This window comes from Equus caballus, chromosome 8 (genome assembly GCF_041296265.1).
Source record: "Equus caballus isolate H_3958 breed thoroughbred chromosome 8, TB-T2T, whole genome shotgun sequence".
NCBI classification, from domain to species: domain Eukaryota; kingdom Metazoa; phylum Chordata; class Mammalia; order Perissodactyla; family Equidae; genus Equus; species Equus caballus.
The window spans coordinates 15,959,618-15,983,580 of NC_091691.1; the positions used below are offsets into that span (position 1 = coordinate 15,959,618).

Here is a 23,963-nt window from a genome sequence, read left to right on the forward strand (position 1 = left end):
TTTAAATTCCTGCAAAGACTTTTATTAGAATCACATGGAGGGCTGCTGCTCAAAAACTTTTTCCCTTTTAAGATCACCTTTAATCTTTAGTTTCCTTAGAGGCAAGGCAGGGGAGGGGGAATAGCCTAGAGGCCAGCAAATTTCTCATTAGCACAACTCTATCAGCTTACTTCCATTTTACAGCCATAGAAAGCTTAAAGGAGTTCTAGTTCACATTTATCAGCACCACCTGAGGCTTAAGGCCCAAAACATTCTATAGCAACATCTTTTAACAAAATGAGCACTTAAAGATAGTATTTGTCAGATTAGGAGTAAGGTTTAATCCAAGTTTCTCTGCCACGCATGACATGCACTTCTGAGTATTCTTCCATGCACAACAGTTGCAGGATGGCTAAGAATTAAAGACTCAAGACTACTTAATAGGCTGTTATATCCCACAGAAACATCAAGGACTCAGCCCCACTAACCTAGTCAAGATCAAACGATAGGCCATCTTGAACCCTAGATTTGAACAAATCGTAACTAACACACACTTCTCCAACAGATTTATTTTTTTTGTGAGGAATGGATTTTGAGGAGAAAAAACATGGGGCAGAGAGGTATGGAATAGAAAATAAATACAAATGTAAGCTGTTTTGCTAGTTGTTTTATAACCACAACAAATTAGTACAGAGAATACCCTGTACAAAACAACACAATAAAGGTTCAAAGATTGAGGTTGTTCCCTTAGGCAAGGCTGAAGATTTCAGTCTCTGGTATTTGGAATTTAGGCTGCAGTCCTTGTTTTTGGATGGATCACTGGGTGTGTGGCACAGTCCATGCTTTTAACCAGATTTGAACAGCAGAATGGCCACTTGGCCCAGGTAGAAGTAGATGAAGTGTTTGGTTTCATGTGTCACGTAACTACCGAAGTTCCTCCCCACAATGCAGTGCCAGGTGGGGTTGTACTTCTTGTCAAACTCCTAGGGGTGGGGAAGAAAAAAAAAACTAGAATTTTAGTGCTAAACCAGAAGTCAGAGTTTGCCTCCTAGAGAAGCAGAGCCTGTAGGGGCAGAAAGGAGGAACGTTAGCATCTGCAAATTCTTAGAATGAAAGAATGTCCCCAAGCTCCAAGTCGCCTACATAGTGCATTAATGCAAACATACTTGCAATCTGAGCTAAGCTGGGAATGGGGGCTGGGCAAGTAAATAAAGGGCAGAAAGGGCAGCCTCAAAGACAGGGTGCTTTGTTATCATGGTAATTTCACCTTCATAACTTCTGTAATCTTATTCATTGACAGCAGGTGACCAACAACTGTAGTTTATCATGTTCTTATGTGTAAACTAACTATCCTCCTACTGTATATCATAGGCCCCAAAATCCAAGAAAATGATATTTAAGCCCCAAATTCCCCATTATAACTAATTCCTTAACTGCACTCCAGTATCACTGAAAACAAAAGACTTCCAAAAGGACAAAACCTCAATTAGCACCTAAACTATTGTGGATCAAAATTTAAGGGAACAAGATACTTGGTATTCCACTGTTCCTTTAAGAATGCCGGAAGCAAAATCTGAGCCACCTGGTCAAATTTTATTAATTATGATTTCAACAGTCCTCCTGTCCGCATCTGTCCTGATGGTGCTTGTCTACCAACTGGTCCACAAAGAGAGCAAATTGCAGGAACAACTTTGCCCTATTTTCCCCACCCCAAGGGGCTCTGGGGACTAGAATGTCTGTATTAATTTCTTCACTAGCTGACCACAGGCAGGAGCCGAAGCTAATCTTTCTCTATAAAATTCTTACATGTCTCTCTTGTGAATTACGCAAAATTTGGCTACTCATATTGTATGCAGCGTGAACGTCTTTTAGATCTATTAAGGGGAATAACATTCTCACAAGCCAGACGAACGCACTGCTGCGTTGCTCAAAAAAGGCATCTCTATTCCATCTTAAGTCTTTCATCTTCCCATTCTCAACTGGAACCCTCCCACGGCTTAGGCTGCCAGCTTCCTTCCCTTCCAGAACACACAGCTCGAAGAAGTTGGCAGTCCTGCCAGCTTTCTACAGAGTGCCATTTACCAAGCCCCCACCCCAGCCCTCAACCACCACCACCACCCACTTTCCCTCAACTGCAGACTAAAATCCCCACTGGAAGGCTGGCAAGATCTCCCTCCGGCCCGGCTGGAAACACCCACGCAGCGCCCCCTCCGGAACACCCAGATGGATCCTCAGCGCAGGAATCCTGCAGAAGGGGGAACCGCTGCTCCCCGATCCTAGAAACCGTTGCTAGGTGGCGTTTTCCCCCGCAGACCTGGGTAATAAAACAACTTCGGGCGCCCAGGGTCTGGTCTGCCCAAGAGGAGCGCAAAATTCATCTGCGTCCTTTCTGGAAACCTCTACCCCCCGGAGCTGCCTCGCGAGCCCCCAAGGATCTCCGCCAGGCGCTCTGGGGACGCAGGATGGGAGAGAAAGAACTAAGTTGTAACTCGCCTCGGCTGCGCGCAAACGGCCCGCGCCCCGTCCTCACCTTCTTAATATGGGCCGCAATGTCCTTCTCTATGTTGTATTTCTCCAGCGCCTGAGTAGCACACTCCACCGAGTCCTGCTGCATCTCCTCCGACATGTCGGCATTTTTGATCACGGCCTTTCGGTCGCACATGGTTACCTGCAGGGCGACGCCCAGAAGAGGAGTGAGGAGTTGGGGCGCGGGCTGCGCCTGCGAGGCGCCAGCTCCCCCGGGGCGCCCCGCCCGCCCCACGCCCCCCTGGGACTACGCCCCCCGCCCCATAAGGCGCGAGCCGCGCGGACCGAACAGCGGGGGAAGTCCGGCGGGGGACGAAACCAAGTTGCGAAGCCCCCGGAGCCCGCGAGTGTCTCACCGCGGAGCAGGGGCTGGCCGACTGCGACGGTCTCCTGGGGGAGGGGCTGGCAAGGCTCAGACCCAGCAGGAGCGTCCGTCGCTACCGAGGCCGTGGCGCATCTAAGGAGCCCCAAGCCCGCCGCCGCCGCCTAGCGCCTAGGCCCCGCCCTGCTCCCGCCGGCCCCGCCCCCCGCCGAACGTCCCCATTGGCTCAACGCAGCTCCCAGGACTCTTCCATTGGTCGACGGACTCAATGATTCCCTCAGGATCTTTCTGCTGCATTTTGTTGCAGACCACAATGCACCGCTCGCGGCGTCGGTTGCCCAGGCAACGGGCCGCACGCGGAGAGACGGTGAGGCCCACAGACCCCCAAGGCAGAGCTGGGGCGGGGGTCTAGGAGGCCGGCCAGCGGCTAGAGGCCTGAGAGGGGAGCTTCTGCCCGAGCCAGGGGAAGTGATTTCAAATTTACGGATGTTGTCCCAGACTGTGTTCTCGAACAAGGGTAGTCTTAGGAAGTTGGGAGCCTTACGCACCCCCCCACCTCCACCCCGGGTCGGAAGGATTTACAGATTCTGACTAAGGTGGCCCATCCCTTCACTGAAAGGGTATCTCTGAAGCCGGGGCAGCTTCAGGGGCAAGCGACCACTGAAGTCTCAGTAGAGGGGCCCCGGGGCTTGGCTTCATGCTCTACTGTCTCATTCTTGAAATTCTTAATTTTTTTTAACAAGGGATCCACATTTTCATTTTGCATTGGGCCCCGCAAATTATGTAGCCAGTCCTCTTCTGAAATATTGGGGGAATCTTCAGGAATGGGAGAAGGTTTCCTTATGAATTAAGGGATTATCCCCGAGTGGGGGTCTCCCTGCTGGGCAATACAGACCTCCTTTAAGTTAAGGGGGTGGAGGGCCCTCTGGGTGGATTGGGGAGTCCTGATCCTGGGTGTGTGCCCAGGGTGGGGCTTCCTGCTCAGATGAGGCAGACTTTCCTGTGTAGGAGTTTCTTGGTTGGGGGTTTATCTCTCCGGCAGAGGTGCCCTGATGTATAGAAAGGCATCCCTCAAAGATATTTCCTCTGGCTTAGGGAGGCTAACCACTAAGTGGTTAAAAAAGAGGGTCTTGGGGCTGGCCTTGTGGCCTAGTGGTTAAGTTCCGGTGCTCCACTTCCACGGCCCAGGGTTTCGCTGGTTCAGATCCTGGACTCAGACGTGGCACCGCTCGCCAGGCCACGCTGAGGCAGCGTCCCACATGCCACAACTAGAAGAACCCACAACTAAAATACACAACTATGTACTGGGGGGGTTTGGGGAGAAAAGCAATAAAAAAAAAATTTTTTTTAAATAGGCGGAATAAGCAGCTCAGGTACAACATATGCATATCAATTGAATCAAATTCAGAGGCTTTTCCTAGTTCCAGGTTACTCATGGCGGGATTGGTGGTGTAAGGAGTTAAATTAGTTCTGTATGATGTGGCTCCTGAGGAAGAAGTTGGGTTGGCAGCAGGAGTGAGGCTAATTAGTGCTTCTGCCTGACTTGGGTGTACCACTCAGAGCTGCGGAATCTACTGGTGATGCCAGAACCTGAATCCTGAATCTCTTGGGGACCTTTACTTTTCATATATGTGTGTGTGTGTGTGTGTGTGTGTGTGTATACATATATATATCCCTCTGATCTATGATTTGGCCAGCTTCTTATTTAAACAGAGGAGCTGAGAGTAAGGTGAATAGGGTCATAAGAATAACAGCTGTTTACTGAGTGGTTTCTTACCACCAAGTGCTTTGTGTTCATCAGTTATTCCACACAACAGTGTGCCTGGGACCCCTCCCTCCTCTCTCCCTCTTGGCATCGCTGTCCGCTCACTTAGATTTTAGCTCAAATGCCACCTTCCCTGCACTCCCATCTCCACTTGCCCTCTCCCACCACCTTTCAATTACTCTCTACAACAACACTTTTATTTCCTCCATGGTACTTGCCTTATTTATTCCTTCAGAGGAATTATCTCATGGATTTATTTGCTTGGTTATTGTCTATCTGTCCCTGCCTGTCTTGTTCACTGCTGCATCTTCAGCATCTAATTCAGTGTCTGCCGCATGGTATGTATTGAATCAAACATGCATTGAATTAAAAAATACCGGATTTTATATCCCCATTGTACAGATTAGGAAATTTACCTTCAGAAGGTCATGCTGTTAATAAACGAGTAAGTGCCAGGTCTGGATGACCTTAAAATCCATTCCCTTCAAGGGGCTGGCCCCGTGGCCGAGTGGTTAAGTTCGCGCGCTCCGCTGCAGGCGGCCCAGTGTTTCGTCAGTTCGAATGCTGGGCGCGGACATGGCACTGCTCATCAAACCACGCTGAGGCAGCGTCCCACATGCCACAATTAGAAGGACCCACAACTAAGAATATGCAACTATGTACCTGGGGGCTTTGGGGAGAAAAAGGAAAAAAATAAAATCTTAATAAAAAAAAAAATCCATTCCCTTCAATACTACCTTAATACATTTAGCTGAGTAGACAGTGTGCCTTTTTCTTATTTACAATTTTGAAGAAAAGGAGTGGAATGGGATGATGTTAAGGTTTTCTAACAGATAATAGGATTTTGTTTGATAAATGCCTATAGGTTTTTCTCCATTTGTAGCACCTGCCTTCCTTAGCATCTCCTGTGTTTTCACTGCTCATCTAAACTAGATCTTGACCCTAATTTTATTTAAATGTGAAAAAAGAGCATTATCAGAAACCCATGACTTTCTGGCCTATGTTTAACCCCCAAAGACCCTTTGGAGATATTATTTCTAGGTACCAAAAACTTTTCTGCCTCTTTCATTCCTTTATCACTTATTTCTGCAGAATCATTTCTCATTTCCTATCTATTTATCCCACAGTGGGGCAGGCAATAAGTATTCCCTAATTATCAGAGAAATGTACTGTGCAGCACTTGGATGCTTGAAATATATATCTAGGGCTGGCCCGGTGGTGCAGCGGTTAAGTTCGCGTGTTCTGCTTCTTGGCGGCCCGGGGTTCTCTGGTTCGGATCCTGGGTGCAGACATGGCACTGCTCGGCAAGCACCATGCTGTGGTAGGCATCCCACATATAAAAAAAAGTAGAGGAAGATGGGCACAGATGTTAGCTCAGGGCCAGTCTTCCTCAGCAAAAAAAGAAAGAGGAGGATCGGCGGTAGTCAGCTCAGGGCTACTCTTCCTCAAAAAAAAAAAAAAAATATATATATATATATATATATATATATCTCTATCTAGAATTTGTTACAGCCCCATCCTCAAGGAGCTTGTAGTTGACAATAACCTAATCCTTCTCGTATCATAGGTTTGGGGGTTTGAAAGGACTTTAGAAATACAGGGGCCCAGGAGGTAACGTTAATGAGTCAGGCGAGGTAGGTGGTACAATAGGGAATGGTGGGGACTATGGCAAATAGAAAAGCCCTTTTAAAGGTGCAGGCAGATGTTGCCATTTGGGAATGCTGACCTAGTGTTGCTAGATCTTCTGATTTTCAGGAGAGATCAGAAATCTGGATTATTTCTATGAGAAACATAATTTTTAAATGTTGGTTACAAATTCATTTTTTAAAACAGAGTGCAGTCTAGATATGGCCTATCGGCCTCCAGTTTGCAACCTCTTATCCAGTTGAATACCCTCTTTTTATAACCAGAAGACAGGCTCAAGGAAGGTATAGTGTAATCAAAAAATATATACTTGGTCTTTATCCAGTGTTCCTGGCACAGAGCTCTTAAAACCCTTGGAATTTCCTGAGTGATGAGAGTGTCTTTTGTTGTTCATAATGAACCCCTATGAACTACACCTGAGTTTATGCTAATCAGGTGACTCTTTAGGGTGAAGGGGGCTAAGTAGCTTCAGATATCTAGAAAGCTGTTCGGCAGAGGAACCAACCATGTGATTAGAGAGTTGAAACTGTTAACCCTCTATCCTCACCCATGTCCCCTTCCCTCATCCCCCCCGTCTCCTGACCTCCTGGGAGGGGAGGGGGCTGGACATCGAGTTCAGTCACCAGTGGCTATGCCTACGTAATGAAATCTCCATAAAAAGCCCAAAACCTTGAGGTGCTGTGAGGGTGGTGCACCCAAAGAGGTCATAGAAACTGTGCCATCTCCACCCTGATACCTTGCGTTATGCATCTCTCCCATTTGGCTGTTCCTGAGTTGCATCCTTTATAATAAATCCGTAATAGTAAGTAGAGTACTTTCCTAAGTTCTGTGAGTCATTCCAGATAATTATCGGAACTGAGGAGGTGGTGGTGGGAACCCCCAAATTTGTAGTCAACTGGGCAAAGTGAGAGTAGCTTGGGAACCCCATTTGCAGCTGGCATCTGCAGTGGGGGCAGTCTTGTGGGACTGAGCCCTTAGCCTGTGGAGTCTGCACTAACTCTGGGAGTCAAGGTCAGAAGTGAATTGAATTGTTGGACATCCAGTTGTTGTTGGAGAATGGAGAATTAGTGTGGAAAAATAAGTATTTGGTGTTAGAAAAACAAACAAACAAAAAAACAGTGGTGTCAGAAAAAAAACACCATAGAAGAGAAGGGACGTGTCCATGATACACAGTGATTTAGTTATGGAGCCTGATTTCTAAGGTCCTGGTCTGACTCCAAATCTACCGTCTTTCCATCACATCAGACAGATTGCTTTATCCTTGGGTGGCAGGGATTTCATACTTTCTGGGAGTAAATGGAGCATGTCCTCTGCTTGCCACTTGGCACATAGTGTTTGCTGAATGAATGCTGAATAAATGAATGGGTACAGCCCCAAAATGCCTGCACTTAGAGCTGCACGAAGACAATATCTGGTGTAGTTTTGATTGGCAGCAGGGAAGATTCAGCTTATCAGCTCATTGTTGGCACAAGGGGCATTCTATGGGAAGGGGAGAAAATGGAGACTTAGTAGCTTTTTTTTTTTTTTTTGGTGAGAGAGATTGGCCCTGAGCTGTTGCCCATCTTCCTCTTTTTTCTTTCCTCCCTAAAGCCCCAGTACATAGTTGTATATCCTAGTTGTAGGTCATTCTAGCTCTTCTATGTGGGACGCCTCCACAGCATGGCCTGAAGAGGAGTGCATAGATCTGCGTCCAGGATCCGAATCAGCAAACCCGGGGCTACCAAAGCGGAGCATGCAAACTTAATCACTTGGCCACAGGGCTGGCCCCTCAGTAGTGTTCTTGGTTGATCAGAACCATCCCATCAGATTTAGAGAGCCCAAGAATAGGTCATTTCCAGCATCTTCTGGAAGTTCAGATGACGCTAAAGTAAACTCACTAAGACTCCACCAAGCAGAAACCCTAGAGTTTCCTAAATCATCCTCATGATTTTTGCCATACCTGCACCCTATCTTTACTATTACTTATTCAATATTCTTCTTTAATTAAATTTCCTTGATGATATATCATCACCATAAATGGAAAACCAGTCTCATTTGTCATAAATAGAAGATAACTATAAAATAGAAATAAATATAGTTTTGTCCTCATATTGCTGAACTGATCTCGTTGAACTGCTGAACTGCTGATGTGTCCCACACTTGAGAAATGCTGCCCTAGAGGAGGGTTCTTTTTTTTTTTTTTTTTGAGGAAGATTAGCCCTGAGCTAACATCTGTGCCCATCTTCCTCTATTTTATATGTGGGACAGCATGGCTTGACAAGCGGTGCATAGGTCCTCACCCAGGATCCGAACCAGTGAACCCTGGGCCACCAAAGTGAAACTTGTGAACTTAACTGCTGCACCACGGGGCTGGCCCTTAGAGGAGTGTTCTTAAAGGGGGCCCATGGATGGATTTCAGAGGTTTCACAAGCCCTCTGGAATCATGCATAAAATGTGTGTTGCACTCACAGGCATTTTTCCAGGGAGAAGATCTATAGCTTTCATCAGATTCACAAAGGGGTTCAGAACCCAAGGAAAATAAAGAACAATTGCTCTAGGGGCCGGCCCCGTGGCTGAATGGTTAAGTTTGTGCACTCCGCTTTGGCGGCCCAGGGTTTCACTGGTTCAAATCCTGGACACAGACACGGCACTGCTCATCAGGCCATGCTGAGGCGGCGTCCCGCATGTCACAACGAGAAGGACTCACAACAAAATATACAACTATAAACTGGGGGGATTTGGGGAGAAAAAGCAGAAAAAGAAATTGCTCTAGAATACCCCAGGCTCCTGGAATGAATGTAAGATTCCTTCACCAGGTCCCACTGAATTGGCCTATCTGGGGTTCCAGAGCATTACATATCTAGGCAACTCAATCTATTCCACTCCTAGTGGCTAAATGTGCTTGAAAACCCTTCTGAGCCTGAAAACATGCATTTCCTATTCTGACCACGGGAAATCATCTTGGGGGAGGCACAATTTCTGAGAGCATAGGCTTTAGCATCAGACAGACCTGGAAAAAACCTCAGTTGTGTGACCTCTTACTAGTTAGTTAATCTCTCAGAAGGGCAGGTTCTTGATTTTTAAATGGAAATAATTCCTTCATTATAGGGTGGTGGCAAGGATTATATTAAACAAGGCATCTAAAGACCTAGCCAAGTTCCAAAAAAAGGTAGCTATTGCTGTTGTGTACTGAGACCTTACCGTGTGCCAGGCATTTGGGACACATGATCTCACTGACCTCTCACAACTCTATGAGGGGGATTTCAAGAACAGCTGGTCTCTCCATTACACAGATGAAGAAAATGAGGTTTGGAGAGGTAAAATCCCTTGCCTAAAATCACACTTCTAGGAAATGATAGAGCTGGAATTTGAGCTCTGGTCTGTCTGATTCCACAGTCCCACATAGTAGTTGGAACCTCTGAGTTGCCCCGCTTCCCCAGACAAAGGGAGCTGATGCATTTTCCTGGAGACTCTAAACATCCCTGGCCTCTGGCAAGAGTACCCTAAATATATGTTGGATGGATGGATGGATGGATGGATGGATGGATGAAAGGATGGATATTTCAAGCTAATTCAGCATTGCTTCCTCTCAAACTTGACCCTAGATTAGTCATTGACTTTCTTGATCTTCTCTGGACAAAATACCTTGTACCTTAGCCATCAGATTTTCCCAGGGCCTTCAGAAAACTCCCTGGAATTGTTTGTAAGCAGGCTGAGGGATTCCTCGCAAGGCTTGGAGCACTAGCCCCCCGCAAACAGCCTAGAAATAACCACAGCCTGCTCCACCTCCACCCCACCACTGGCCCAGGATTGCGCTGCTCCCAGCCCTGACCAGCAATTACTTTTCAAGATTTTCTGGGACCTCAAGCCCTTTCTTGGACCATGAGTTCTGTCACCAAACTAGCAGCTCCAGCCTTCCCTTATCTGAAAGGAAGTGTGAAATGTGACCTTGCAACCCCCAGAGTTGATTCAAGAAAGGAGGGGCTCCCCAGAAAGGAGGGGCTCAATGGGAGAGTGCACAAGGCCTAGGTCCGAATCCAGAAGCTTCCTCCCCACAGAGAAGGGCTGGCACTAGCCTGGGGTTGGCAGGGGAACTGAGCTTTGGAGCCAAGTACTATACTGCAGTGCAGGGAGAGTGAGGTGAGAGGCTGGGACAACTCGGGAAGAAAAATCTCCCCTCTGGCCAATAGCCAAGCCTCAACTGAGTAGACAGACACCTCTGAAGGCTCATTGCTCAGCCTTCTGTCCATAGGGGCAGCAGATATATTCAGGCACATGCAGAGCCCAAGCAGGCCCCCTCAGCTCCCAGTCAGTGGGCAGAGCAACCCAAAGCCGAGGCTAAAAGTACAGACTTTGAGGCCAGGGTGTGCATCCTGACTCTGCCCCTCCTAAGGCATGTGACCTTTGGTAAGCGAGTCCACCTCTCTTTTGTAAAGATAGGATTGCAATAGTCCTTGCTTCTCAGGGACAATTTGGAGATTGAGATGTTGCACATAAAGTATGTAGTGCAGGACTTGGCACATGGCAAAAGTCAATGATGCTAGCTACCAATTAGCATGCATGTTACCCTAAATCAGGAGTTTTCAACCTTGGCACTAAGCTTTCGGGCCAGAAAGTTTTTTGTTGTGAAGGCCCATCTTTTGCATTGGAGGATATTTAACAGCATCCCTAGCTTCTACCCACTAGATGCCAATTGCACCTCATGCCCACTTGTCAATCAAAAATGTCTGCAGACAGCGCCAAACAGCCCCTGGAGGGTGAAATCACCCCCTCTGGAGAGCCATTGCCCTAAAAAATCTAGACTGAGTCTGAATGTGACAGATGCCAAACTCACAGCCCCATGTAAAGACCACAAGAGAGGCAGGCCTACTTACAGACACAAGGATGGGAGGTCCAACACTTATAGAACAAGCTCCCTCCAATGTGGACAAAGAGGCAGGACGTGAGTCTGCTCTAGAAGCTGAGTCCCCTTTGACTCACTAGGCAACCTCGGTGTCACTCTTTAATTAGATGCAAAGTGTCCCTGAGTTAAATCTCAGTTATTCTAGGGCTCCAGACAAAGGGACAGGTAGTTGGTATCTAATTTCTGGCATCTCCACTCTTAATCACTGACTAGGAGAAAACCTGACTCTTTGGAACTCAGAAGTTCATTCAGAGTTTCATTCACGATTGCTGAAAGATTTTTGAGAGAGAACTAGGTGTCACTCACTGTTCCAGGTGCTCAGGATTGTGATATTGTGATTGATAATAAGCAATATATATTATGGGGGCCGGGCCAGTGGCTAGCAGTTAAGACTTCTGCGGCCCAGGGTTTGCCGGTTCAGATCCCAGACACGGACCTACACACTGCTTAACAAGCCATGCTGTGGCAGGCATCCCACTTATAAAATAGAGGAAGATGGGCATGGATGTTAACTCAGGGCCAATCTTCCTCAGCAAAAAGAGGAGGATTGGCAGTGGATGTTACCTCAGGGCTAATCTTCCTTAAAAAAAAAAAAAGAAATATATATATTTGGTCTTCGTCCTGGTTCCTGGTACACAGCTCCCAAAACCCTTGGAATTTCCTGAGTGATAAGAGCAAGGAGAGCATCTTTTGTCATAGTATTTAGTCTCTTTTCCTCAGTTCCTAAAATCCCTTCATAGCCATTAAGGTGAAATGGGTGTTTTTTACTCATAACAAGCCCCTTTCTACCACAACTGGGTTTACGTTAATAATGTGACTTTTGGAAAGCCTCTAAGGATGAGAGCTGGTTGCCAGTGGAACCAATCATGTGATTAGAGGGTTGGAATTTCAGTCCCACCCCTGACCTCCGGAGAGGGAAGAGGGGCTGGAGACTGAGTTCAATCACCAATGGCCAGTGACTTAATCAATCATACCTACGTCATGAAGCCTCCAAAAAAACCTCCAAAGAACAGGGTGCAGAGAGCTTCCAGGTTGGTGAACACGTGGAGATGTGGGGAGACTGGCATGCTTGGAGAGGGCCTGGAAGCTCTGTGCCCTTTCACATACCTTGCCCTATGCATCTCTTCCATCTGGCTGTTCCTGAGTTATATCCTTTCATAGTAAACTGGTGATCTAGTAAGTAAAATGTTTCTCTGAGTTCTGTGGGTTGCTCTAGCAAATTAATTGAACCCAAGGAGGGCATCGAGGAGCCTCTAATTTATAGACAGTTGATCAGAAGCACAGGTAACAAGCTGGGCTTGTGACTGGCATCTGAAATGGAGTGAGTGGGGCAGTCTTGTAGGACTGAACCCTTAACCTATAGAATCTGATGCTATCTCTGGGTACATAGTGGCAGAATTGAGGTGAACTGTAGGACACTCAGCTGGTGTCCAGAGCATTACTTGTTGGTATGAGGGAAAACCCCTCTTCCCCACACATAGTGATTGGTGACCACAACCCTATTAGGGATGCACAAGAGAACAAAACAGACAGAGTCCCTTCTTCATGGAATTTATATTCTAGTAGGAGAATAAAGATAATAAGCAAAAATATGTCAGACCCTGATAAGTGCAATGGATAAAAATTAAGTAGAATAAGAGAACCAAGGGTGACCGGGGTGGGGGAAATGGGGGCGAAGCAGGGGGCAGGTCTTATTTCTGGGCAGGCCTCTCTGGGCGGATGCCGTTTGAGCCAAGACTTGATGACCTGGCTACCAGGTGGAGGATAGGGTATGGGGAAGCTGGTGGGAGCAGACAGTCAGTTAGAGGCTGTTGCAACAGTCCAGGCAAGAGGTGATGGTGGCTTGGACCAGGCAGAGGTAAGATGAGAGGTGGCTGGATTCTTTTTTTTTTTTTAAGGAAGATTAGGCCAGAGCTAACATCTGCTGCCAATCCTCCTCTTTTTGCTGAGGAGGACTGGCCCTGAGCTAACATCCATGCTCATCTTCATCTACTTTTTTATATGTGGGACGCCTGCCACAGCGTGGCTTGCCAAGCAGTGCCATATCCACACCTGGGATCCGAACCAGTGAACCCTGGGCTGCCAAAGCGGAATATGTGAATTTAACCGCTGTGCCACCGGGCCAGCCCTGTGGTTGGAGTCTTGATATCTTCTGAAGGTGGAGCTGACAGATTTGCTGATTAATTGAAGGTAAGGTGCAAGGGAAAGAGAGGAGTCAAGCATGACTCCAAGACCTGTGGCCTACACAATGAGAAGAATAGATTGGGTTGAGGAAGGCTGGCCAAAACAGAAACAAAAAGTTTTGTTTCTGTTTTGGCCATGTTAGGTTTGAGATGCCTATTAGACGTTCCAAGTGGAGGTGTCAGATATGCAGTTGGATATATGAGTTCTGGGAAGAGGTCCAGGTTAGAGCTATAATTTGGGGAGTCATCAGATCATAGATGACATTTAAAGCCATGGGACTGGATGAGATCACCACTGAGGGAGGAGTACGTCTAGATGGAAGAGGTAATGCTTATTCAGCTGTCAGCATTCACTGAGCCTTTACTCAGAGGGCCAGGCCCTGAGCTAGGTGCTAGGTACAGAGATGTACATCCTTTGGCACTTGCCCAAGAGACGCTCCATTACTTATTTAATTTTTCCTGCCTAAGTGCTTTGGCCACTTAGAGGATAAACACTGAGAGTTCCTGCCCTGCCTCTTAGTCACTTATTCACTGTTTCAACACATATCATTGAGCACCTACTCAGTACAAGGCCCCCATCTAGGCACTAGGGACATTAAAGTGAGATATGGCTCCCATCCTAATGGAGTTTATATTTTGTGTGTGGAGGAGGTGGGCATTGAACAAGATGCACACAATGATGTGATTACAGTTGTGGCAAATGAAATGACAGGGAAGGTGGGCTGGTATGAGAGCTTTTTTATTTTTTTATTTTTTTATTTTTTTTGAGGAAGATTAGCCCTCAGCTAAACTACTGCCAATCTTCCTCTTTTTGCTGAGGAAGACTGGCCCTGAGCTAACATCCATGCCCATCTTCCTCCACTTTATACATGGGATGCCTACCACAGCATAGCTTTTGCCAGGTGGTGTCATGTCTGCACCCGGGATCCGAATCAGCAAACCCCAGGCAGCCAAGAAGCAGAACGTATGAACTTAACCGCTGTGCCATGGGGCCAGCCCCAGTAGGAGAGCTTTTAATGGGGGCACTGCCCTAGCCTGGGAGGCAGAGAAGGCTTTCCTGGAAAGTCACATTTGAGCAGCAATCTAAAGGAGTAGGAACCTAGGCTAAGGGGAAATTCAGGGAGCTTCTCAGGTGGAAGGAACAGCATACTCAAAGGCCTGAAGACTGGAAGGAGGTTGACAGCTGAAGGAAGAACAGCTTGGCTCCACAAAAGTGATCTGGGGGAGGAGAGATGAGGCTGGAGGGGTGGGCAGCAGCCAGACCTTCAGGGCCTTGTGAGCCTGGTTAAGACACATAGACTCATCCTGAGGCCACCAGTGGCCCTGAAAGGCTACAGATGAGGATCACATGATCAGAGGGTCACTGAGGAGAGTGGGCCAAGGGGGCCCAGTGCGGCAGCTGGGACACCAGTGAGGAAGTTCTTGAGTGTTGCCCCTTTGCCTCAGTCTCTCAGTTCCTCCATTTTAAACACGTTTGCAGAGGCCCAGTTCTCTCCAGGGCAGGGGGTTATCCTTCTCTCTCCGTAAGAGCTGAACCCTTGGTACCTCCAAACTTGTCATCTGGGCATCTCAAAGTCAGAGCTTAAGGCTGGAACATGAAAATCTGTTTCTTCCAGGAGGCACATCCCCCTAGAAGCTCCAAGATATTATTTAATCAGCAGGGGGGCCAGGTGGCTCTGGCAAGAGCCTCTGTGACTATTTTCTATCTGAGTTCATATAAATCACCCTCCTGGATTTATGGGCCCTTTACCACCAGGCTATAAAGTAAAATAATGCAATTCGTGCAGCCAACTGAGGCTGTTCTCAGTGTCAATGTCACAGCCATTACATATGGGAAATATTTACAGAGTTTTTAACCAATTGGTTTTCTTTCCTGACATCCATTTTATATTAAAAATTATAAAAATAATATGTACACAGTAGAAGATACAGAAGAACACAAAGAATAGATTCTAAATATTAACTGTATGGAGAGAACAATTCTTAATATTTTGCCCTAAATACATCGAGTCTTTTTTCTATGCATATGTATATATATGTATGATACCTATATCGTATACCTATACCATATATATGACACCTATTACACTGTATGTATCATTTTCATTACCTGCTTGTCCATGTCTTTAAAAAGCCTTCTACAACATAATTTTTCAATAGCTCCTTAATAGTCCATAACTTTTTGAAACAATCCCTTATCATTGGACATGGGTTGTTTCCAATTCTTCAATATTGTAACAATGTTTTGTTCTGATGAACATTCTTCAAAGTTAAAAATAATCTTTATTTTATTCCACTTTCAGAAGTAATAGGTACTCATCATATAAAAGTCAAACACTGCAGAAATTTAGAATCTGGAAAAGAAAGTTTCTGGTAATCTTGCAACTCAAAGATAACAACTGTTAAAATTAGATTTTTTTTTAATGCATATACTGTAATCGTTTTTTTCTTTCTTTTTACCAAAATGGGATGATTCTACATTTTTCCTGTCACAACATATAGATCTACTTTATTTTTTAATGCAGTTCTCTTCATTCCCACCATCACCTCTACCCATCCAACCACCCACCCATCCACCCCGCTCTGTATGCACGCACTCTGCCTCCCCTCCAGTTATCAGACATGAACCGTTCATGCTCCTGTCTAAGGCCATATCCTCGGCACTGAATCCATCTCCTCTCACTCCCGTGATTGTCTCTTCTCCCTCTCTTGCATCATCAATTTCCCATCTACTGGATTGTTCCCATCAGTGTACAGACCTGCTGCAATGTTCTCCATCTTTAAAAAATGCCTCCCTTGACTATACATTCTCCTCAGCTCTCCTCCAAAGAGTTGTCTGTACTCACTGTTTCCAATTCAGAACCGTGAGAAATAAATTTCTGTTGTTTACAAGCCACCCAGTATATGGTGTTTTGTTATAGCAGCCTGAACAGACTAAGACACCCCCATTCTCTCTTCAATTCATTCCACCAAAACAGCTTATCAAGGTCACCAGTGACTGCCATGCTGCTAAATCCAGTGGCCAGTTCTCAGCACTCTCCATTGATGTATTTGTCACAGTTGCTCTCCTCCTCTCTGAAGTGCACTCTTCGCTTGGCTTCCAGGACCCCCAGGACTCCACCAGTCTTCTCCTATCTCACTGGCTGCTCCTCCTTAGCTTCATCTGCTTGTTCCACCTCTTCTCCGTGACCTCTAAGGAAGGAGTGTCCCAGACCTCAGACTCCGGGCCACTTCTCATGGTCTCCATTTTTATGACTTTAAATACCATCTCCATGCTGATGACTCCTGTCTTAGTCTGTTCAGGCTGCTATGACAGAATACCATAGACTGGCTGGCTTATAAGCAACAGAAATTTGGGGCCAGCCTAGTGGCGCAGCAGTTAAGTTCACATGCTCCGCTTTAGCGGCCTGGGGTTCGCCAGTTCAGATCCTGGGTGCAGACCTATGCACTGCTTCTCAAGCCATGCTGTGGCAGGCATCCCACATAGAAAGTAGAGGAAGACGGGCACAGATGTTAGCTCAGGGCCAGTCTTCCTCAGCAAAAAGAGGAGGATTGGCAGCAGATGTTAGCTCTGGGATAATTTTCCTCAAAAAAATAATAAAAAATAAAAATAAATAAACAACAGAAATTTATTCCCCACAGTTCTGGAGGCTGGAAGACCAAGATCAGGTGCCAGCATGGTCAGGTTGTGGTGAGGGCCCACTTCCTGGTTCATAGACTTCCATCTTCTCACTGTGTCCTCACAGGGTGGAAGGGGCGAGGGTGCTCTCTGAGGCCTCTTTTTTTGGTGAGGAAAATTCTCCCTGAGCTAACATCTGTTGCCAATCTTCCTCTTTTTTGCTTGAGGAAGACTAGCCTTGAGCTAACATCCATGCCAATCTTCCTCTATTTTGTATGTGGGTCGCTGCCACAGCATGGCTGACAAGTGGTGTAGGTCCGCACCTGGGATCCAAACCTGTGAACCCAGGCCACCAAATTGGAGCGCATGAACTTAATCACCATGCCACAGGGCTGGCCCTTCTGAGGCCTCTTTTATAAAAGTCCTAATCCTATTCATGAGGGTTCTACCCTTATGACGTAATCACCTCCCAAAGCCCTACTTCCTAATACTGTCACATTGGGGGTTAGGTTTCAACACATGAATTTTGGGGGCTATATAAACATTCAGTCTATAGGAACCCCCAAATTTGTAGCCAGCCAGGAAGAAGTGTGGGTAGACTGGGATCCCTATTTGCAGTTGGCATCTGAATGAGGGTAAGTCTTGTGGGACTAAGCCCTTAACCTGTGGGGGTCTGCACTAACTCTGGGTGTCAGAATCGAATTGTTGGACACTCAGTTAGTGTTGGAGAACTGATACAGGAAAATGACACATTTCGTGCCAGAGGTGATATCAAAAAAGAGACACCACAGGAAGTCACTGAGTATTAGCACAGTGCTAGATATAGAGACTTCAATAAATATAAAAATTATAAGCCACAAATAGAGAAAAAAAAGACGTGAATAAATGGAAAGTGATACCAAGTTTCTGGATGGGAAGGCCAAATATAGCAAGAATGAAAAAAATTTCCCCATGTAAATTTACAGATTTAACATCATTCCAATTAAAATACCAGCAGGATGCCATATAGAACTTGATAAAAAGATTCTGGAATGTGCTTAGACAAATCAACCAGCAAAAATACTGAGGGAATGAAAGGAGCAACAGGGGACAACTAGGCCTTTCAGAGGTACAAACTGGGAGAAAAGTTCTAGACTTGGGTCACACAGTTCTTGGCACCACTGAATACCAACTCCTTAAGTCAAGGACCTCAAGGCCAAGGAGGGTTTGGTCAGGCAAAAGATTGGGGAGGCAGAGGTGGAGAGAGAATCAATGTTCCAAGGAAAAGACCTGCAAAGACCACTAGTCTTCAGACACAGCAGATCCTAGAGAAGTGGGACATGAGGAGAGGCTGGTGAGGCAGATAATAAAGGGCCAAGATAAAGGTGTGGAGATGAGGATCTCTCCAAGGGGGCAGACACTGTCTCCTACACTGCTGTGACCCTAGCATCTAGCTCAGCGCACACAGTAGACATTCCATAGATATCTTGGAGATCCTTCCATACCTGCACATATGGACTTGGTCTTTTGAATGTCTGCATAGTATTCAGAACTGTGCATTTCTCATTTAACCAGTCTCCTCTGGAGGAACCTTGAGGTTGCTTCCAGGTTTTTTTGGAATCATAGTTATTATTAATAAACATCCTAGCATTTTGAATACAGCTCCCCCTGCGCCTTCTTCCTCAGGCCCAGGAGGGATCATTGGATTTTTGTTTGGTCCTGTTCTGCTCTCCTTCTGGCTTGCAAACAAGCACCCCTTTGCTATTCCCAGCTCCCCTTGGAGACTGTGACACTATACTCCCCTCAGGCTCTCCCCTCCCCCCAGCCTGAACCTCTCATCTTCTTTACAAGCATCTTATTCATCAGGGATGTACAATAAACATTTGTACGGTAAAGGCAATCTCAAACTGATTTCCATTGAGCTGCTGAAATACTTAGGACTTACATGTATAATCTAACCCCGCCAGGCTCTGATTTACATCAGGGCATCTCACTCTAAGTCACTTGTGGCTCTAGAGTGAGAAAGAACACCCCTGCCCCCCACCCCATGCCCTGACTGTGCAATTTAGCTTCCTTGAAGCACCAAGCTCTTTTCTGTCCTCTCAGTTTTCTTTGCACATGCTTTTCCTTCTGCCTGGAACGCTTTTCTTTTCCTCCTCATTCACCTGGCTAACACCAGCTTCTTCTTCAGGTCTCAGCTTAGAAGCCTCTCCCTCCAGGAAGTCTTCCCTGAACACCCCACTCCAGTCTGGCTTGAGAGCTGCAGGAGCCCCGTTTTTCTCATAGCACATATCTCACTTCGTTGTAGTCGCCGTTTTAGTTGTCTGTGGATGGTGTGAGGGCAGAGTTTGGGTCCTGCTCACCATCGTATCCCCAGCGCTCAACACAGAGCCAGGCAGTTCTGTGGCTTAATAAATATCAGTTGAATGAATGAATAAATGTCAAGTGGGCAAGGAGTGGAGAAGTCACCAAAGTCCCAGATGCCATGTACACAACCCTGGGCTCTTAGAGTTGGAGTTGAAGCATTCCATGAGGGAAAAAACCTGGTCTCCTGCAGGCAACTTCAAGGAGTGTGCCACGACACCACAAACTGGCAGCCAGTGAGAAGGATGGAATAACAAAAGAAACGGGTCCCCATCTGCCTAGCTCCAGGGAAGGTGTGTCAATGTGACATTCAGAGGAGCCCTGCCCATGTGCTGACTGAGGGGGAGAGCCAGCCTCAGCCAGAGAGAAGGAAGTTCAGCTACCGTGCATGTGTTACACTGGGGGATGTGTGCCTTAGAAGCTTCTTGGCTCTCTGTTCATTTTTTCCACTTTTTAAAAATCTCCAGATATTTCCTATATTTGTTTTTTTGACCTTTAAGGAATGTCTTTACTTTTGAGGTGCTGTTACCAAATTATATTGACACAGTTCAGTAAAAATCTGCTTAGTACAAAATTGATTTGAGTCCAAAAAACATTGGGATTCTATTAAATAAATGCATTCTCTTGCTGCATCAAAAAACATTACTAGCACTGTCATTAATCATTTCGCAACCCTTTGCTCGTATTTCTGGTTTACTTTGCCGTAAACTAAGTTTCAAAGGTATGTGACAGAGTAGAAAATATTTAGGGAAAAGTTCTGGGTTGAGGGTAAGGAATTTGGGGCTTAGAAAATAAAATGGTGAATTTGAGGAGCCCATTTGCCATTGTGTACTTCATTTCCCCTTTTCTGGACCTAGGACAACTCTCTCTTTAAGTACTAGTGGATAAAATCACTAGTGTTTAGGAAGCAGCTACTACGTGCCATCACAACAAGGCTGTAAATGTAAGCAGTTGGTCCCAATGGTTCTTAACTACTTTTAGTGGGAGATGGGGGCGTGGTTTACACACCTTTGAGAATGGTGAACTGCATCATCCTATGTGGTAGCCACTAGCCACATTTGGCTATTAAAATTAAAATTAATTACAATAAATACAATTAAAAATTCAGTTTCTCCTTTGCAGTAGCCACATTTCAAGTGCTCAATAGCCACATGTAGCTAATGGCTACTGTATAGAACTCAGATATAGATTTCCATCATTGTATAAGGTTCTAGTGGACAGCACCGCATGGATATTCTCCCCAGAATAAAGATTTTTCTGTTCACATGCAGTATTTTGCATCCAACTTTACAACTTATACAACTCTGCAGGGTCGGGTGGGGGTCAGGTGGGGGAGGCAGTGGTTCACTGATCCCTGAAGCCCTTGGATCCAAGAAAAAGAAGCCCTGATATGCCAAGCTATTTGAGGACTCCATCTCAGCATATAACAAGTTGGCAAAAATTGAGCAATGAAGCGGCTACAAATTCAGTATACTCACTGCTTTAAATGCACCTCGTATAAAACCAGACCCTTGGGTTACTGTCTGGCTGCATTCAAAGAAACATCAGTTTATTATCCAAAAATAATTGAAAAACAATGTTCAAGATTTTCAGCAGTCGCTTAAGAAAGCACAAAAGGGGAATAATATTCACAACACACTGAAACTCTTCTTGAATCGTCTTTCCCATCTTTCTCTTCTCATCCTCCCACACATGGCACTTGCTTCCCGAAAGCTCTCTGCATGCCCCTTCCAAACTCTCTCCAAACCTCCTAGTTCTGCTGCTGATTCTCTCTCCCTGCACAGCCCAGCCCCAGAATATTTTATTTTATAGTGGCACAAATATAGTGGCAAAGAAAGACAGAGAGAAAGCTCCCAGGGTGCTGTGACAAGGGACACATTCCGCAGCGACCCAGCCCACAGCTCTCCCTGCCAGCCTGGACCAGTTTGTCCGAGATGACTCATTTTCCCCCTGATGGTCTACTCCCCCATCACTTCCTCTTCTGCCCACTGCTCCCAAGGGCGAGGGTCCGGAAGAAGATCATGACTGAACTTGACAGAGAAGAAAACATTTTGCTGGGATGCCAGAGGGCACTGATGTCATAGGGAAAGGGAGGAAACCAGATGGGCAGGTTCACAGAATGTTTTATCTCCAGTGTTAATTTTTTTTTTTTTAATTGGGCATTGCCCTACTCCTTAGTAGGGAGTAAATGGCTTGCTGTGGGAAATGAATTAACTCTTTTAACAGTCTGTCAAGGTCAAAGCCTTCTTTTCAATCTGAAGACAAGCCCATGGGTGCCATTCTATCACCATATAAGGAATGATGAATTTTTTTTGAGTTCCTATATATTGCAAGTGAAATCTTCTCACTCTAGGAAGGGCAGTCCTATCCCACGTATCCGAGGATTCCAATGCCCATCCACCATCATTAGGTCATGCACCCCACCCCTACGCTGCATCTCTAATCCCTTCAGCTCTCTCTTCCTACTGAGAAGGTCTCATCGGAACATAACTCCTTAAAACCCTTCAGTGGCTACCCACTGCCCTCAGGAGACTCCAAACTTCATAACGTGGTCTACTAGGCCTTGCCAGCCCCAACCCCAGCTCCTCTGCCTACTTGAACTGCTAACCCCAGCCATACTGTAGGGCGATGGGAATTGTCCCCAGTCTTCCTTGCTGTCTTCTCTCTGGGCAATTGCTCATGCTATCCTTTTTGCCTGAAAAGGCCTCTCCTTCTTCCCTATGGGTAACTCCTACTGGTCTTTCAGGGCTGGACCTAAACATCTCCTCCTGGAAGCCTTCCTTATAATCTCTAAGACTGTTAGGTGGTCTCACAGCAGCTTATCTTTATCACAACTGTACTCTAAATGACTTTGTTTTTTTAAACATTGGCACCTGAGCTAACATCTCTTGTCAATCTTCTTTTTTTTCCCCTTCTCCTCAAAGCCCCCCAGTACATAGTTGTATATTCTGGTTGTAGGTCCCTCTGATTGTGCTATGTGGGATGCTGCCTCAGCGTGGCCTGATGAGCGGTGCCATGTCCACGCCCAGGATCCAAACTGGCAAAACCCTGGGCTGCACACGAACTTAACCACTTGGCCACGGAGCCGACCCCCTCTAAATGACTTTGAATAGCACCTTGAATATACACCTCGAGGAGAGAGTTGTATTACTACATGCCATAGGTCTCATACAGGGCCTAAATTATGGCATACACTGAATGATGCTGACTAACTAGGTAAGCAAAAGCTCAAAAGGGCGTCCCTGCCTAGGGTCTGTAGCCTTAGCAGAGAATGGAGTCCATGGGCCCCTTAAGCTTTAGGCCATAATTCTTGCCTTACTTGTGTTCTAACCTGCAAAGGTTAGTACCTGGGCTCACAGAAACAAAATCCACCTTTGGGGTTCCATGGATGACCATAATGCCTCCTAGCAACTTAGCTGTGTTCCTTCTAATCCAGGAAGACTGTACTTGCCACATGCCCACATCCTGGTACATTTCCTAGGGTGAGTATGAACTCCTTGAGTGATTACATTCTGCAAGAGTTTGCACAATACAAGCTGAATCACTACGATTTGAAAGCAGTCTTCCACCGAGTCCTGTTAGGTCACTTAGCTGACTCCACTTCTCTCTCCCTAGGAGACTACCCAACTGTCTCCAACAGCACCTTTTTTTTTTTGGTCTTTCCAGGCAATAATTACGTAGGAGTGGTAGGACTCAGAGAGTGGTGTTAACATACCTAAGCACATCCCCAAAATGAGGAGGCATCTGGACTTTAGGATGACTTTAAGATATGTAAGCTCCTATAAGGCTGTATATTTGGACTCCAGATCACATCTGGCCAGCTCTTTCCTGCTTGCCTTCTGCGGGCCGGCAAAGAACAAATAGAAGCTTCACATAATCCAGAATACAACAGATGGCTCTGTTTGTTTTATTTTAGAAATAATTTATTGTATTTTATTACAATTGTAAAAGTAGTACAAGCTGTTTACAATTTGATAAATACACAAAAGCATAAATAAAAATAAAAATATAGAAATTATTTCCATCAAGAGGTATCTCCACAAACATTTGGAAGGTTATTTTTTCCTATGCTTTTTTGTTAAAGGCAATGAATATTTATATATAAATGATATATTTATATATAATACATATTCTCTTGTACAGAACTAAACATTGCATAAAATTTTCTTTTGTTTTTTCCAGAATATAAAAATGAAACATAGTTGCAGTAACAATCTTTACAGAAATGTATGATATCTAAATTGAAAGTTCCCACAATTGTATTCCTTAGAGACAACTGGTGTCAATTAGTTTAACAGATTCCTTCAGAATATATACTACGTGTATATGTATATATTAAACATCATTTTAAATTCATTTTAATTCTAACTAAATTACCAAGACCTTAATAGGATTTAATAACTGTATAACATCCAATATTATTGCATGGACTATTCCTTTATTATCAGGAGTTTAATTCTTTTTAACTGCACAGAATGCAATGAACATACATAATTTATCATCAGAATTTCTTATTTTCTTATGGTAAAATCCTACAAGTGAAATTACTGGATCAAGAGGTATATGTATATTATCAGGTCCTGATGTACACCATCAATTTGCCTTCCAAAAAGGTGATACACTCAGTAGTTCTGTGTGGGTGCCCAATTTTTTTTTTTAAAGATTGGCACCTGAGCTAACAACTGTTGCCAATCTTTTTT

The 23,963-nt window shown here is 45.4% G+C and overlaps 1 protein-coding gene and 1 long non-coding RNA gene across 2 annotated transcripts; one reads left to right on the forward strand and one right to left on the reverse strand.

Moving 5' to 3' along the window:
- Window positions 1-530: 530 nt before the first annotated feature.
- DYNLL1 (dynein light chain LC8-type 1) lies at window positions 531-4,035 on the reverse strand. Its single transcript, XM_023647027.2, has 3 exons — window positions 2,862-4,035; window positions 2,510-2,647; window positions 531-962 (listed from the first exon to the last, which is right to left on the reverse strand). The coding sequence occupies exons 2-3, from the start codon at window positions 2,639-2,641 to the stop codon at window positions 825-827; spliced, it is 270 nt and encodes an 89-aa protein (XP_023502795.1). The 5' UTR covers window positions 2,642-2,647; window positions 2,862-4,035; the 3' UTR covers window positions 531-824.
- On the forward strand, window positions 3,139-19,903 carry LOC111774633 (uncharacterized). The gene is made up of 3 exons (XR_011420802.1): window positions 3,139-3,194; window positions 13,140-13,308; window positions 19,091-19,903. It is a non-coding gene; the product is annotated as an uncharacterized lncRNA (long non-coding RNA).
- Window positions 19,904-23,963: the final 4,060 nt, after the last annotated feature.

Bases quoted from the DNA above. Each gene is read 5' to 3' on its own strand.
- DYNLL1 (XM_023647027.2), bottom strand. From the start codon at position 2,641: ATGTGCGACCGAAAGGCCGTGATCAAAAATGCCGACATGTCGGAGGAG. The intron at 963-2,509 runs GTGAGGACGGGG...CCCCACCCCTAG, and splicing joins TTGCGGCCCATATTAAGAAG to GAGTTTGACAAGAAGTACAA.